The 15,498-nt window shown below is 54.7% G+C and overlaps 1 protein-coding gene across 2 annotated transcripts; it reads left to right on the plus strand.

Annotated features, from left to right (window-relative positions):
* Nucleotides 1–1,034: 1,034 nt before the first annotated feature.
* On the plus strand, nucleotides 1,035–15,283 carry ALG3 (ALG3, alpha-1,3- mannosyltransferase). Of its 2 annotated transcripts, none has more exons than XM_015426969.1 (9): nucleotides 1,035–1,238; nucleotides 2,557–2,656; nucleotides 3,822–3,969; nucleotides 6,476–6,636; nucleotides 7,077–7,197; nucleotides 9,491–9,696; nucleotides 12,182–12,258; nucleotides 12,408–12,552; nucleotides 14,812–15,283. In XM_015426969.1, exons 1-9 carry the CDS (start codon nucleotides 1,043–1,045, stop codon nucleotides 14,972–14,974), a joined length of 1,317 nt encoding a protein of 438 aa, XP_015282455.1. In that variant the 5' UTR covers nucleotides 1,035–1,042; the 3' UTR covers nucleotides 14,975–15,283. The 2 variants fall into 2 exon arrangements, with proteins under 2 accessions (XP_015282455.1, XP_015282464.1); XM_015426978.1 differs by having other exon boundaries at nucleotides 1,035–1,201.
* Nucleotides 15,284–15,498: the final 215 nt, after the last annotated feature.

The raw sequence follows: 15,498 nt of genomic DNA on the forward strand, positions 1-15,498 counted from the left end.
ATTAACACCTGGAATTCACTGCGACAGGAAGTGGTGGCGGCTACAAGCATGGACGGCTTCAAGAGGGAATTAGATAAGCATATGGAGCAGAGGTCGATCAGTGGCTCTTAGCCACAAGGTATAGGTAGGGGCTCTGGGGCAAGGGATGCTCTGTCTTCTTGGTGCTTATGGGGGGGGGTCAACAGTGGGAGGGCTCCTAGTGTCCTGGCCCCACTGGAGGACCTCCTGATGGCACCTGGTATTTCTGGCCACTGTGTGACACAGGGTGTTGGACTGGATGGGCCTTTGGCCTGATCCAACATTGGCATCTCTTATGTTCTTATGTTAAGTGCTTCCTTTTATCCGCTCTCACCCGACCCGCTCAGCAATTTCATGGAGTGCCCACGAGTTCTTGTATTGTGAGAAAGGGAGAAAAGTACCTCTTTCTCTACCTGCTCTATCCCACGCATAATCTTATAAACCTCGATCATGTCACCCCTCAGCAGTGTTCCCTCTAAGCTGAGCTAGTGTGAGCCAGCTCACCGTTTTTTAGCCTCCGGCTCACACATTTTTGTCTTAGCTCAGGGAGGAGGGCTCCAGAGCAAACTAACTGATGCAGTGGCCAGATTGCTCACTCACAACTTCAATGCCAGTAACTCACAGAGTAGAAATTTTGCTCACAAGACTCTACAGCTAAGAGGGAACATTGCCCCTCAGCCGTCGTTTCTCCAAGCTGAAGAGCCCCCCCAGCGCTTTAACCTTTTCTCATAGGGAAAGCGTCCCCAACCCCTTGATCATTCGAGTTGCCCCTTTTCTGCACTTTCCCCAAGGCTATAATATCCTTTCAGAGGTGTGGCGACCAGAAGTTCCTAGTCCTCAGTGGGGCGGCGGAGCGGAGGGGGAGAGCGTGCGGGGAGTTTTCGAAAACGCGGGCCGGCGGGGCGGGGGCCTCCTCGCAGCCAGTCCCCGGGCGCCCCGTCGTCGTCGTCTGCGGGCGGCCGGGCCGGGCGAGCGGCGGAACTGTCGGCGCGGGAAAAAACGCAGAGCGCCGCGTCGGAGGGCGATGGCGGCGGGTCCCGGGCTGCGGCGGAAGGGGGCGGCGGGGCCGCTGGGGTCGCCCTCCGTGCGGCAGGGCCTGCGCCGGGCCTGGCAGGAGAAGCACCTGGTGCTGCTGGAGCCCCGCTACACGCCGCTGGTGGCCGCCTGCCTCTGCCTGGCCGAGGTGGGGGTCAACCAGTGGGTCATCCACCGGGTGGCCTGTGAGTGCCCGCGCCCCGGGGAGAGTGGGGGTGCCAGCTCCCGCCCGGGAGATTCCGGGAGGCTTTGGGGTGCGGTTGCCCGGGGAAGGGGGAGAACGGGTGGGTGGGTGGGTTGCATCTGGGATCTCTCCTGGAGCAGTGGTGGCGAACCTCTGGCACCGGTGCCCGAGGTGGCACTCAGAGCCCTCTCAGTGGGCACCAATGTTACCTCTAAGCTGTGGAGTCTTGTGAGCAAAAATTCTACTTTGTGAGCTACTGGCATTAAAGTTGTGAGCAAGCGATTTGACTACTGTATAAATTAGTTCGCTCTGGAGCCCACCCTTCCTGAGCTAAGACAAAAATGTGTGAGCCAGAGGCTAAAAAACTGTGAGCTAGCTCACACTAACTCAGCTTAAAGGGAACATTGGTGGACACGCGTGCCATCGCCGCAGCCAAGCCCAGACCATCATTAAAGTGTCGAATTCTCTGCCAAATAATTTTAAGTCAATGAAAGCATTTGGGATTCCTTTAATTACTTTGTTTGGATCATCTGAAGTTAATGTATGAGTTGTTTTTTCTAAAGTAAAACCTCAGTATTCAGGTTCAATTGCCGTGTTGGCACTTTGCGATAAATAAGTGGGTTTTGGGTCGCAGTTTGGGCACTCGGTCTCTAAAAGGTTCGCCATCACTGTCTGCGTCTGCTCCTGTTTGCAGGGGAACTGATCTCTGGTGTTGGGGTTGCCAGCAGTGGAGACTTGTGAGCGAAAAGTGCTACCTTGTGAGCTCCTGACATCATGAAAGTTGTAAACAAGCGGTTTGGCTCCTGCAATGATGAGTTAGCTCTGGAGCCCCATCCCTTCCTGAGCCGAGGCAAAAATGTGTGAGCCGGAGGCTAAAAACCTGTGAGCTAGCTCACAATAAACTCATCTGAGAGGGAACACTGCCTGTGAGGTGGGGTGGCCGGGGAGGGGCTGGTTTAATTGCTTTTCCTTTTGGACAGAACCTTTCCAGAAGCTGAACAAAGTGCCTTCTCTGTGTGAGAGCCAGTTTGGTGTGGTGGTTAAGTGCGTGGACTCTAATCTGGGAGAACCGGGTTTGATTCCCCCACTCCTCCACCTGCACCTGCTAGATGACCTGGGGCAAGCCATAGTTCTGATAAGAGCTGTTCTTGAAAAAGAGCAGTTTCTGTCAAGAGCTCTCTCAGCCCCACCGACCTCATAGGGTGTCTGTTGTGGGGAGGGGAAGGGAAAGGAGTTTGTAAGGCGCCCTGAGACACCTTTGGGTAGTGAAGGGCGGGGTATAAATCCAATCTCTTCTTCTTCCTGTGCTCTCCCTCCAGATACAGAGATCGACTGGAAAGCTTACATGGATGAGGTGGAGGGAGTCGTCAATGGGACCCTGGATTACACCCAGCTGAAGGGGGACACCGGCCCCCTCGTGTGAGTGTGCCGGGCCCTGCAAGGCTTTCCCGAGGCTGTAGACTGAACACAAGAAGCTGCCTTATACCGAATCAGACCATCGGTCCTTCAGAGTCAAGTCTTGTCTACTCAGACTGGCAGTGGCTCTCCAGGGTCTCAGGCTGAGGTCCTTCACATCACCTCCTACCTGATCCTTTTAACGAGGGATGCCGGGGACTGAACCTGGGACCTTCTGCATGCCAGGCAGAGGCTCTTCCACTGAGCCACAGCCCCTCTTTACAGCTCTCCAGGGTCTCAGGCTGCACTGAGCCACCGCCCCTCTTTACAGCTCTCCAGGGTCTCAGGCTGAGGTCTTTCACACCACCTCCTGCCTGGTCCTTTTAACTGGAGATGCCGGGGACTAAACCTGGGACCTCCTGCATGCCAGGCAGAGGCTCTTCCACTGAGCCACGGCCCCTCTTTACATCTCAGGCAGAGGTCCTTCACATCACCTCCTGCCTGGTCCTTTTAACGAGGGATGCTGGGGATTGAACCTGGGACCTCCTGCATGCCAGGCAGAGGCTCTTCCACTGAGCCACGGCCCCTCTTTACAGCTCTCCAGGGTTTCAGGCGGAGGTCTTTCACACCACCTCCTGCCTGGTCCTTTTAACTGGAGATGCTGGGGACTGAACCTGGGACCTTCTCATGCCAGGCAGAGGCTCTTCCACTGAGCCACGGCCCCTCTTTACAGCTCTCTAGGGTCTCAGGCAGAGCTCTTTCCCATCGCCTCCTGCCTGGTCCTTTTAACTGGAGATGCCGGGGATTGAACTTGGGACCTCCTGCATGCCAAGCAGAGGCTCTTCCACTGAGCCACGGTCCCTCTCCAGAAACGTACGCAAGAAGCTGCCTTCTATTGAATCAGACCCTGGGTCCATCCAAGCATTGTCTACTCAGACTGGCAGCAGCTCTCCAGGGTCCCAGGCTGAGGTCTTTCACATCACCTCCTGCCTGGTCCTTTTAACTGGAGATGCCGGGGACTGAACCTGGGACTTCCTGCATGCCAGGCAGAGGCTCTTCCACTGAGCCACACCTCTCTCCCCTGGATGGGCTTAGGATGGGCGTATCACCTCCTATGACTGACACTCAGTGAGAGGAGCAGTGGCTTTCTCCATCCTCTCGAGCGCTCCCATTTTCTCTCTCTTTGCAGTTACCCAGCAGGCTTTGTTTACATCTTCCTGGGCCTGTACTACGCCACTGGCCGCGGCACCAACATCCGCCTGGCCCAGTACCTCTTCGCTGCCCTGTACCTCGCCACGCTGCTGCTCGTTTTCCGCATCTACAGCCGAACCAATAAGGTCAGTAGGCAGACGTGACGTCGGAAGGAGCGTGAAGGGCAATGCACGGGAGGTGGTGGGCTCTCCCTCTTTGGAGGTTTTCAAACAGAGGCTAGATGTCCATCTGACAGCTATGCCGATTCTGTGAATTTAGGAATATCATGAGAGGGAGGGCAGAAAGGAGGGGTGTTTTTTTTGCCATTTTCTAGGCATGGAGCTGCGGTGGCTCAAGTGGTTAAGACGCTGAACTGCAGGCTGTGGAAGGTCGGTAGTTCAGCAGTTCTAGACCCGAGTGTGCCACATGATGGAGTGAGCTCCCGTCTCTAGTTCCAGCTCCTGCCGACCTAGCAGTTCGAAAGCAAGAAATTGCAAGTAGATAAACAGGTACCACTTTGGTGGGAAGGGACCAGCGTTCCGTGTGCTTCGGTGTTTAGTCATGCCGGCCACATGACCACGGAAACGTCTTCGGACAGCGCTGGCTCTTCGGCTTTGAAACGGAGATGAGCACCGCAACCCTAGAGTCAGACTTGACTGGCTTGCGAGAAAGGGAACCTTTACCTTTAGGCATGGAGCAGGTGTCACTGGGGATGCGTGTGGGAGGAGGTAATTGTGAGTTTCCTGCCTTGTGCAGGGGGTTGGACTAGATGACCAAGTGAGCCAGTCCTTAATGCTCTCGCAAAACCCCCCAAGGTTTTTGCATCAGAGAAAAGACTCGGTCTGGTTTGCTCCCAATGCAAGCACTTTGGTGGTTTTTAAGAGGATGATGATTCTGATGAAAACACTCCTGAGCAGGGGTCATTTCGTAGAAAAAGAATTGCAGGAGCTCATTAGCACAACTCATTTGCATATGCCACACATTTGCATATGCCACACATCACCGGAAGTGTGTCAGAAGGCAACCCCCCCCGCTCAGGCTGGACTGGACTTTGGATTGCTAGCTATTTGGGGGGGGAGGAATACGTGCAGATCTGTCCTGGCAGAGGAGGGAGAGCTTGTACCTGAATAAAACTTGGCGGTGCCACTGGACTGTTTTGGACCGGGGGGCCGGGGGGGGGGGCTCTGCAACTTACCTGGCTACTTCTTGCTCTGACTGAGGGCTGCTGGGAGCAGGGGGTGGGGCTTGTTGCACGTGCCCGCCCTCTGGGCTCTTTACTGCCGGAGCTCCGCTCCTGTGCACTCCTGCAGGAAATGACCCCTGCTCCTGAGGCTTGTAGAGAGCATTTTGCCAGCCCAGTTCGGAAGGCTTTGGCATCTGTTTAGAGAAGAGTTTAAGGACTGGCTCGCTCCCATTATAAACACTGAGGTGATACCAAGAGGCTGCAAACCTTGAAGAAAATAAGAATACTCCTGAGGAAGAGTTGGACGAAACGAGCCCACATCCGGATGCTCATAGTCAATGTTCCCGCTAAGCTGTGGGGTCTTGTGAGCAAAAATTCTACTTTGTGAGCTACTGGCATTAAAGTTGTGAGCAAGTAATATGGCTAGTGTATAAAATAGCTTGCACCGGAGCCCTCCTTCCTGAGCTAAGACAAAAAATGTGTGAGCTGGAGGCTGAAAAACTGTGAGCTAGCTCACACTAACTCAGCTTAGAGGGAACACTGCTCGTAGTAACGTCATGCGGATGGACTCTTTGGCAATACCATAAGGACGTACTTCTTCACACTGTGATACAAGACTTATACATTGATTACAAAAGGTTTTACTAAATGCATCAGCCAGTACGTCACAGTGTGTGTCTGTTGGATCTCCCATATGACTCTAACTCAACTATTCTGCTCATCTTTTGAGGCTCTGCTTCAGGTGCCCCCGCCATCTGAATCTAGTAGGCATGTGGCAACTCAAGAAAGGTCCTTTTTAGTCGTAGTGCTGAAACTTTGGGACTCCCCCCCCCCAGGTTCATCCATCCCCCTTGGTCGTTGTCTTCTGGCAGCTGGTGAAAACCTTTCTATTTTGTTTGGCGTACCCCCAGCAATCTTTTTTTTTGGGGGGGGGGGTTGTATTTGTGTGTGTGCCCGTGCCTGGAAGTCGTGGTGACCTCTGGTGACCCCTACTGGGCATGGAGGACATCCAGAGAGCCTGCCTCTGCCTCCCGGCCCTGGTATTCTTTGGAGGTCTCCCATGCAAATACTTGCCAGCGTCCGCCCTGCTTAGCTTTCAAGATCTGCCGAGATTGGGCTTCCCCGGGCTATCAGGTCAGGGGCCCCCTCCAGTAATCTTTGTCTCTCCTTCTCTGTTTGTTTTCTGTCTGTATGTGTTTATTGTTACATGCTTTTACATCGGTATTTTAAATGATGTTTTCAACATTCTAATGCCTCGTCCACCGCCTTGGGGGCCCTGTTTGGGTGGAAAGGTGGCAGATAACTATTGTAAGTAAAACAAAATATCTTCACACAACACAGCTCCTAGCCCCGCCCCTGGGAGCAGTGGTAAACCTGCATTTGCCGACTCTCCGCATCAGATAAATATAGTTGGCAGGTGTGCACCTGTAGAACAGGTATTGTGACTCAACGGCTCCCTCTGCTGGCAGGTGCCCCCTTACGTTTTCTTCTTCATGTGCTGCGCCTCCTACCGGATCCACTCCATCTTCGTCCTGCGCCTCTTCAACGACCCCGTCGCCATGGCGATCCTCTTCTTGGCGGTCAACCTTTTCCTGGAGGACCGCTGGTCCTGGGGATGCTTCTGTTTCAGGTGAGACCCCCGGGTGGGGTTGGGGTGGGGGTGGTTGATCCCTCAAAGGCAAATGCACGAAGCTGCCTTTTACTGAATCAGTCCGTCGGCCCATCAAGGTCAGTACTGTCTACACAGTAGTACTACACAGTCCCTGGGATCTCCAGTTAAAAGGGCCAGGCAGTAGGGGATGGGAAAGACCTCTGCCTGAGACCCTGGAGAACTGTAAAGAGGGGCTGTGGCTCAGTGGCAGAGCATCTGCTTGGCATGCAGAAGGTCCCAGGTTCAGTCCCCGGCATCTCCAGTTGAAAGGCCCAGGCAGGAGGTGATGGGAAAGACCTCAGCCTGAGACCCTGCAGAGCTGCTGCCACTCTCTGAGTAGACAATACTGACTCTGACAGGCCGACGGTCTGATTCAGGAAAAGGCGGCCTCAACTGTTCTCGTGTCTCTCCTCCTCCAGCCTGGCTGTGTCTGTGAAAATGAACATCCTGCTCTTTGCGCCGGGCCTTCTCTTCCTCCTGCTGCAGCGCTTCGGCCTGCCAAGTACCATTCCCAAGCTTGCCATCTGCGCGCTCTTGCAGGTAAGAGGAAGGGAGGGGCGGAGAGGTCTATTTAGCAGCCAGACGGAAGGGCCTAACTGATCACAATCCCTGCCTGTCCTGGTCCAAAGGATTTCATGTAGTTCCGCTCCGTTCTGCCATGGTCAGGCCTCACCTGGAGTCCTGTGTCCAGTTTGGGGCACCACGTTTTAGGAAGGACGTTGACAAGCTCGAGCGTGTCCAGGAGAGGGCAACCAGGATGCTGAGAGGGTTAGAATCCAAGTCTTACGAGGAAAGGCTGAAAGAGTTGGGTCTGTTTAGCCTGGGAAAGAGAAGGCTTGGAGGGAACAGGATTGCAGTCTTCAAGTATCTGAAGGGCTGTCATGTAGAAGGTGGAGCGGATCTATCCTCTCTTGCTCTGGATTGCAAGACTAGATCTAATGGGTGGAAATGACAAGGGAGTTGATACCGGGTAAATATCAGGAGAGACTTCCTAAGTGTCAGAGTGGTTGAGCAGTGGAACAGTCTGCCTCGGGAGGTGGTGGATGCTCCTTTGCTGGACGCTTTCAAGCGGAGGCTGGACGACCATCTTTCGGGTATGTTGTAGGGCTATCTTTCGGCTATGCTCCTGCATGGTGCAGGGGGTTGGACTAGATGACCTGCAAGGTCCCTTCCCACTCTCACATTCTGTGATTCTATGATTCTATGTAGCTTGAGTAGAAGCAGCAGGCCCACAGCCAGGATTTTGTGGCTTGTGGGGCAGATTTTTTTCTGGTTGGGCCGAAGTTCTCCGTGCAGAAAGAGAAGCCATTTAGCCAATAGGAAGCTGTTGCCAGGAGAGATCTCTAAACGGCAAGCTGTCGACCACTTTAGATGACAGTTCTCAGCTGCTGCAAGTTAATCACTTCTGCCAGCCTAAGCAGCAATGCTGATAACAAGCCGGCAGGTGGGGGCGATGACTTCTACAGTCAAGAAAGCTAACACTTCGGCAGACCAGTTTTTTGACAGAGAGTTGGAAGGTATCCTAGAGGTCACCTACTCAAACCCCCTTGCTCAGTGGGGGGATTAGTCAACGGCAGCATCCCACTCTGCTTAAAGGAGCACACGCCTTTAAAGAAATGTTTAAAAATGGTTGGAAAAAAAGCATTTACAGGAGAAATTCTTGCGGGGCTGTGCCTTTAAGAAAGGGGGCGGAGCCCCCAAAGCCCCACCGTAGCCGCAGGCCTGAGTAGAAGAGGCCTCTCTGTGAGTCTCTGAAGGGCCCCTCCCAGTCAGAGTGCACAGTAGCACACTAGATCAGGGATCCCCAATGTGTTACACTTTTTCTGGAGCCTGCCAGGTGTTTTTAGGGAGTGGGTTGGGCCAGGTAGAGCTTTTGCCCAGACTACTGAAGATTTGATTCACTGTGCAGATTTTTTTAAAAAAGGGTTGCTTCCTCCACAGCTCAAGGATCTGCACTGTGGTACTGAAGTTAAGCTATAGCAGTCATTTTGTGGGCGCCTCCGCCTCCCGTGGCAGGCATTTTGCGGCAGCCATTCTCTTTGCTGCGCCCACCGTGCCGTGTTAGAATTCCAACCGTGCCCGCGGGCTCCAAAACGTTTGGGACCCCCGTACTAGATGGACCGACGCCATAGCGTAACAGAAGGCGGCCGGGCGTCCTCAGATGGTTGGATTCTGTTTCGGGCCTGAGGGGGAGGCCCCGAACGGCCAGATTTTTTGCACGTGGGGGGCGGGCTGTTGCTTCGGAGGGGTGAGCCCCGTCTGTGGCAGGAGCGGCTCACGTTTGAACCGTGTCTTCCCAGGATCGGAGGGGCACACAGCCTAAACCTGGCCTACCTCACGGGGCTGTCGTGAGAGTAAAACGGAGGCAAGATTGACCGAAGCTGTTTTGGGTCCCGATGGGGGAGACAGCTGGGGTGTAAACGAAGTTAACAAATAACAACTAAACTATTCCGTGGAGAGTCTGATATGCTGATGATACCAGCGTAGGCAGTCCAATGCTGTGCTACGTCCAATTCCGACAGGTGGCACACGACCTGTTAGGAATCGTATTCCCATGAGCAGACGTTTCCTGCAAAACCAACAGTTCTGCTGGCAGCAGCACCGTATGCGACTGTTTCCCTTTCAAGCACAGCCTTCCTAGCACCGTCTTGAGGGATGGGGCACAGGCCAGTCAACGCCGGGCCTCCCCTCCCACATCCCTGCCCACAGCTGCCGGGATCCCAAACGTTCACGCCCACGAAGGTCTGATGTATTATGATATCGATAACGCTGCTCTTCCCGCCGACCCTTCTCTTAACGAGGAAGCCTCAAAGCGCCGCTGTCTCCTTTGCAGGTGGCCCTGGGACTGCCCTTCCTGCTGGCCAACCCCGTCGGGTACCTGACCCGTTCCTTCGACCTGGGCCGCCAGTTCCTCTTCAAGTGGACGGTGAACTGGCGGTTCCTGCCGGAGGAGGTTTTCCAGCACCGAGCATTCCACACGGGGCTTCTGATGGCTCACCTGACCGCCCTGGGGCTTTTTGCACGAAACAGGTGGCACAGGTAAGGACGGAGGCGTCACTGCCTGCGTTCAAGGGGGTGGGGTGGGGAGCCGCGGAGGGGGATAGAAAGCTCTAAGGCTGCCTCCAAGCCCTGCAAACCGAGTCACGTGTTCTGACACAGCCCTCCGGAAAGACAGGTGTCCTGCATCTGGCGGGGGAAGTCCACTGTTAGCTCTCTGGAATCAACATGGTGGACTGCCCGGTGTGAAAAAGCCGGGGAGGTGAAACGGGACGTTAGCCGCCACCCCCCACACCCCCAGCACACTGTTTTAATTCGAATGAATTATATCGAACAATGTGATCGTATGGTGTAGAGAGCCAGCGTGGTGTCGTGGTCGAGAGCAGTGGACTCTAATCTAGAGAACCGGGTTGGATTCCCCACTCCTCCTCCACATGCAGCCTGCTGGGTGACCTTGGGCCGATCACAGTTCTCTCAGAGCTCCCTCAGCCCCACCCACCTCATAAGTTGCCTGTTGTGGGGAAAGGAAGGGTGGTGTACTGGCTAAGAACAGCAGACTCTAATCTGGAGAACCAGGCTGGATTCCCCACTCCTCCTCCACATGCAGCTTGCTGGGTGACCTTGGGCCGGTCACAGTTCTCTCAGAGCTCCCTCAGCCCCACCCACCTCATAAGTTGCCTGTTGTGGGGAAAGGAAGGGTGGTGTACTGGTTAAGAGCAGCAGACTCTAACCTGGAGAACCAGGCTGGATTCCCCACTCCTCCTCCACATGCAGCTTGCTGGGTGACCTTGGGCCGGTCACAGTTCTCTCAGAGCTCCCTCAACACCACCCACCTCATAAGTTGCCTGTTGTGGGGAAGGGTGGTGTAGTGGTAAAAAGCAGCAGACTCTAATCTGGAGAACCAGGCTGGATTCCCCACTCCTCCTCCACATGCGGCCAGCTGGGTGGCCTTGGGCCAGTCACCATTCTTTCAGAGGTCTTACAGGGCCACCTACCTCACAAGGTGTCTGGTACGGGGAGAGGAAGGGAAGGAGATTGTAAGCCGCTCGGAGACTCCTTATTCATTTATTATTTATTAATCTCATTTGTACCCCGCCCTCCCCGCAATGCAGGCTCAGGGCGGCTCACAATCAATGCAAAAATACACTTAAAACAGCTTAAAATAATTTAAAAGCAAGTCAGTTATAATTAATACAAATTCATAAAGTGCTGGTGATGGTTAATCAGTTGTTAAGATGGCTTACTTTCAGAGTAGGCACAGAGGTCTTGGAATCATTCTGCTCATGGTCTTCCTGCGGTGCAGGCTAGGTGTCAAAGCCAAGGGCCAGGGCTCTGAAGTGGTGGGCGGCTCCCTAGCTGAAAGCCTGGCGGAAGAGCTCCGTCTTGCAGGCCCTGCGGAACTGTAGAAGATCCCGCAGGGCCCTAATCTCCTCCGGGAGCTCATTCCACCAGTATGGTAGAGAAAGGTAAAGGTAAAGGTCTCCCTTGCTCAAAAGCCAGTCGAATCCGACTCTAGGGTTGCGGTGCTCATCTCCGTTTCAAAGCCGAAGAGCCAGCGCTGTCCGAAGACGTTTCCGTGGTCATGTGGCCGGCATGACTAAACGCCAAGGCGCACGGAACGCTGTTACTTTCCCACCGAAGTGGTACCTATTTATCTACTTGCAATTTCTTGCTTTCGAACTGCTAGGCTGGCAGGAGCTGGAACTAGAGACGGGAGCTTACTCTGTCATGCAGCACCCGGGTCTCGAACTGCTGAACTACTGACCTTCCACAGCCTGCAGTTCAGCGTCTTAACCAATTGAGCCATGGTAGAGAAAAGCGGCATATAAAAACCTACTCTTCTTCTCTGGCTGAATGCTCTGCTGTGTATAGGATCAGGCCCTTTATTCTTATTTTATTATTTGGTCTTTTGTAGTCCACCTTTCTCACTGAGAGGCAAGGTAGAGATGAGCTATAATTCCGGGGAGTCCCCAGGTCCCACCTGGAGGCTGGCATCCTTTCCTCCCACCGTAATAATGTCATGCCCAGGGAAATGCTGATCGCCACTTTGGGGGTCAGGATTACAGTGTTCCCTCTAAGCTGAGTGAGTGTGAGCCAGCTCACAGTTTGTTAGCCTCCAGCTCACACATTTTTGTCTCAGCTCAGGAAGGATGGCTCCAGAGCAAACGGATTTATGCATTAACCAAATTGCTCGCTCACGACTTTAATGCCCGTAGCTCACAAAGCAGAATTCTTGCTCATGAGACTCCACAGCTTAGAGGGAGCATTGGTCAGGAAGCAGTTTTTCTCCAGGCCAGATCCAACCTGGTTCTCCAGATTAGAGTCCACTGATCTTAACCACTACCCCGCCCTGGAAGTGGCATAGGGGTGAGTCACCCAACATCACATTTCTAATGAGGGCCAGTTGACTTGAAAAACAAATCCCTTTGTGCCTACCATGCAGGCTGGGTGGGGTGGGGAGGAGCCAGTTTTCTCAGATGTTCCACAAGATAACAACCGTTGTGTTTCTGTCTCCCCCTCCTGGCAGATCAGGGGAAAGCATCTTGTCACTGTTGAAGGATCCAGCGGAGAGGAAAAGCCCTCCTCAGCCTCTCTCAGCCAACCATATCCTTTTCCCTCGACGTGAGGCCCCCAGGCCCTCTGGGGTCCACTTGGTTTGGCGGGTGGAGCAGGAAGAGCTGACGGGCCATACCGAGGTTGGCTCTGGGCCCACGGGTTTTGTGTGGCGTGGTCTCCCCTTAACCGAAGGCCACAGATAGTCTTTGCGCTCTTCACGTCCAACTTCATCGGCGTCTGCTTCAGCCGCTCGCTGCACTACCAGTTTTACGTCTGGTACTTCCACACGCTGCCCTACCTGTTGTGGTGCACGCCAGCCCAGAAGCCCGCTCACCTGCTAAAGTAAGAACCTGCGCGGACTGGGGAAGGCCTCAAGGGGTCATGGAGGGAGTGGCCGTAGCTCAGTGCTAGAGCATCTCCTTGCCGTGCAGAAGGTCCCAGGTTTGGTCCCCGGCATCTCCAGTTAAAAGGGACCGGGCAGGAGGTGATGGGGAAGACCTCAGCCTGAGACCCTGGAGAGCTGTAAAGAGGGGCTGTGGCTCAGTGGAAGAACCTCTGCCTGGCATGCAGGAGGTCCCAGGTTCAGTCCCTGGCATCTCCAGTTAAAAGGGACCGGGCAGGAGGTGATGGGGAAGACCTCAGCCTGAGACCCTGGAGAGCTGTAAAGAGGGGCTGTGGCTCAGTGGAAGAACCTCTGCCTGGCATGCAGGAGGTCCCAGGTTCAGTCCCTGGCATCTCCAGTTAAAAGGGACCGGGCAGGAGGTGATGGGGAAGACCTCAGCCTGAGACCCTGGAGAGCTGTAAAGAGGGGCTGTGGCTCAGTGGAAGAACCTCTGCCTGGCATGCAGGAGGTCCCAGGTTCAGTCCCTGGCATCTCCAGTTAAAAGGGACCGGGCAGGAGGTGATGGGGAAGACCTCAGCCTGAGACCCTGGAGAGCTGTAAAGAGGGGCTGTGGCTCAGTGGAAGAACCTCTGCCTGGCATGCAGGAGGTCCCAGGTTCAGTCCCTGGCATCTCCAGTTAAAAGGGACCGGGCAGGAGGTGATGGGGAAGACCTCAGCCTGAGACCCTGGAGAGCTGTAAAGAGGGGCTGTGGCTCAGTGGAAGAACCTCTGCCTGGCATGCAGGAGGTCCCAGGTTCAGTCCCTGGCATCTCCAGTTAAAAGGGACCGGGCAGGAGGTGATGGGGAAGACCTCAGCCTGAGACCCTGGAGAGCTGTAAAGAGGGGCTGTGGCTCAGTGGAAGAACCTCTGCCTGGCATGCAGGAGGTCCCAGGTTCAGTCCCTGGCATCTCCAGTTAAAAGGGACCGGGCAGGAGGTGATGGGGAAGACCTCAGCCTGAGACCCTGGAGAGCTGTAAAGAGGGGCTGTGGCTCAGTGGAAGAACCTCTGCCTGGCATGCAGGAGGTCCCAGGTTCAGTCCCTGGCATCTCCAGTTAAAAGGGACCGGGCAGGAGGTGATGGGGAAGACCTCAGCCTGAGACCCTGGAGAGCTGTAAAGAGGGGCTGTGGCTCAGTGGAAGAACCTCTGCCTGGCATGCAGGAGGTCCCAGGTCCAAATCCCCGGCATCTCCAGTTGAAAGGAGACCTTGAAGAACTCCTGCCAGTCTTAGACAGATCTTGATGGGCCAGTGGTCTGATTCAGTGTAAGGCAGTGTCACAGTACACAGTAAGCAATCTGGAAACTACAGAGGAGGGCGACCAAGAGGATGAGGGGGTTGGAGCACCTTCCCTCTGGGGAAAGGCTGAAGGTCCAGTGGCACCTTTAAGACCAAGTTCTATTCAGGTACAAGCTCTCCCTCCTCTCTGAGGGCAGATCTGCACGTCCCCCCCCCCCCCAATAGCTAGCAATCCAAAACAGTCCAGTGGAGCCTGAGCAGTGGGTGTTGCCTTCTGACACACTTCCGGTGATGTCAGGGGGCGTGGCATATGCAAATAAGGTATGCTAATGAGCTCCTGCACCTCTTTTTGTAGGAAATGACCCCTGCTGTGGAGCCCAGGACCACTTTAAAGACCAACAAAAAAATTTTGGTCACAAGCTTTCGAGAATCAAAAGGGAGCTCTAACTCCCAAAAGCTTGTGCCCTGAAAATCTTGTTGCTCTTTCAGTTGCTAGGAGACTCAAATCTAGCTGTCCGATTGCAGACCGACAGGGCTTCTCTCCGAAACTATTGTCAAGGAAAGGATTGTAAACCTGATGAATCTTCGCTGCCCCTGTAAAGACCTCTGCCTGAGACCCTGGAGAGCCCCTGCCGGTCTGAGTAGACAATACTGACTTTGCTGGACTCAGCAAAAGGCAGTTTCGTATGTTTCATGTGAAATGTCTTGGAGGGCGGAAAAGCAGGTACCGCTTCGGTGGGAAGGCTAACAGCATTCCGTGCGCCTCGGCATCTAGTCATGCCGGCCACATGACCATGGAAAACGTCTTTAGACAGCGCTGGCTCTTCGGCTCGGAAACGGAGATGAGCACCGCGCCCCTAGAGTCGGATTCGACTGGCTTTCAAGCAAGGGAAACCTTGACCTTCACCTAGGGTTGTAGTGGTTTTCCGACCGGTTGCTCCCGGACGCTGAGACCCTGCCTCCTCTTCCTCCTCTCCTCCAGGGTGCTCATCCTGGGCCTGATCGAGCTCTCTTGGAACACCTACCCTTCAACGGTCTACAGCTCAGCCTCCCTCCACCTCTGTCACGGCGTCATCCTCGCGCAGCTCTGGTGCGGCAGTCCAGCGACGGAGGAAGCAAGACGGCCTTCGAAAAAGGCTGAGTGAGGACCGGACGGGAACCGCCTGGGTGCACGCAGAGGCTGCCCCGCGGGCCGGACATTGCTCCGGAAGGGCCGCTGACAGTTGGGTCCCCATCCTTCTTGGAAGTCTCTCGCCCAGAGCTGCCGTGGCCTTCGGGTCCCTAGAGTGTCTGTCTCAACGGGTGGTGGGGAGGAGGATGCAGATTTACAGACTTTCTAGTAGTATTCTGGTGGTGTACCTTCAATAAAGGCCGCTGGGTCTCGGGCGAGGCCTCTCGTCTGCATTTTCGGGGAGACTGCCGCTGAATCTCTGCTTTGAAAGGGGTTTTGTATTGCTGCAGAGGGCCTGACTCGGACGGCCCGGGCTCGCCCGATCTCGCCAGCTCTCAGAAGCTAAGCCCTGGTTAGTGGTTGGATGGGACGCAGCGTTCCCTCTAAGCTGAGTTAATGTGAGCTAGCTCACAGTTTTTTAGCCTCCGGCTCACACGTTTTTGTCTCGGCTCAGGGAGGGCGGCTCCAGAGCAAACTAATTGATGCAGTAGCCCAAAC

This window comes from Gekko japonicus, unplaced genomic scaffold (genome assembly GCF_001447785.1).
Source record: "Gekko japonicus isolate JY-2015 unplaced genomic scaffold, Gekko_japonicus_V1.1 scaffold238, whole genome shotgun sequence".
NCBI lineage: Eukaryota > Metazoa > Chordata > Lepidosauria > Squamata > Gekkonidae > Gekko > Gekko japonicus.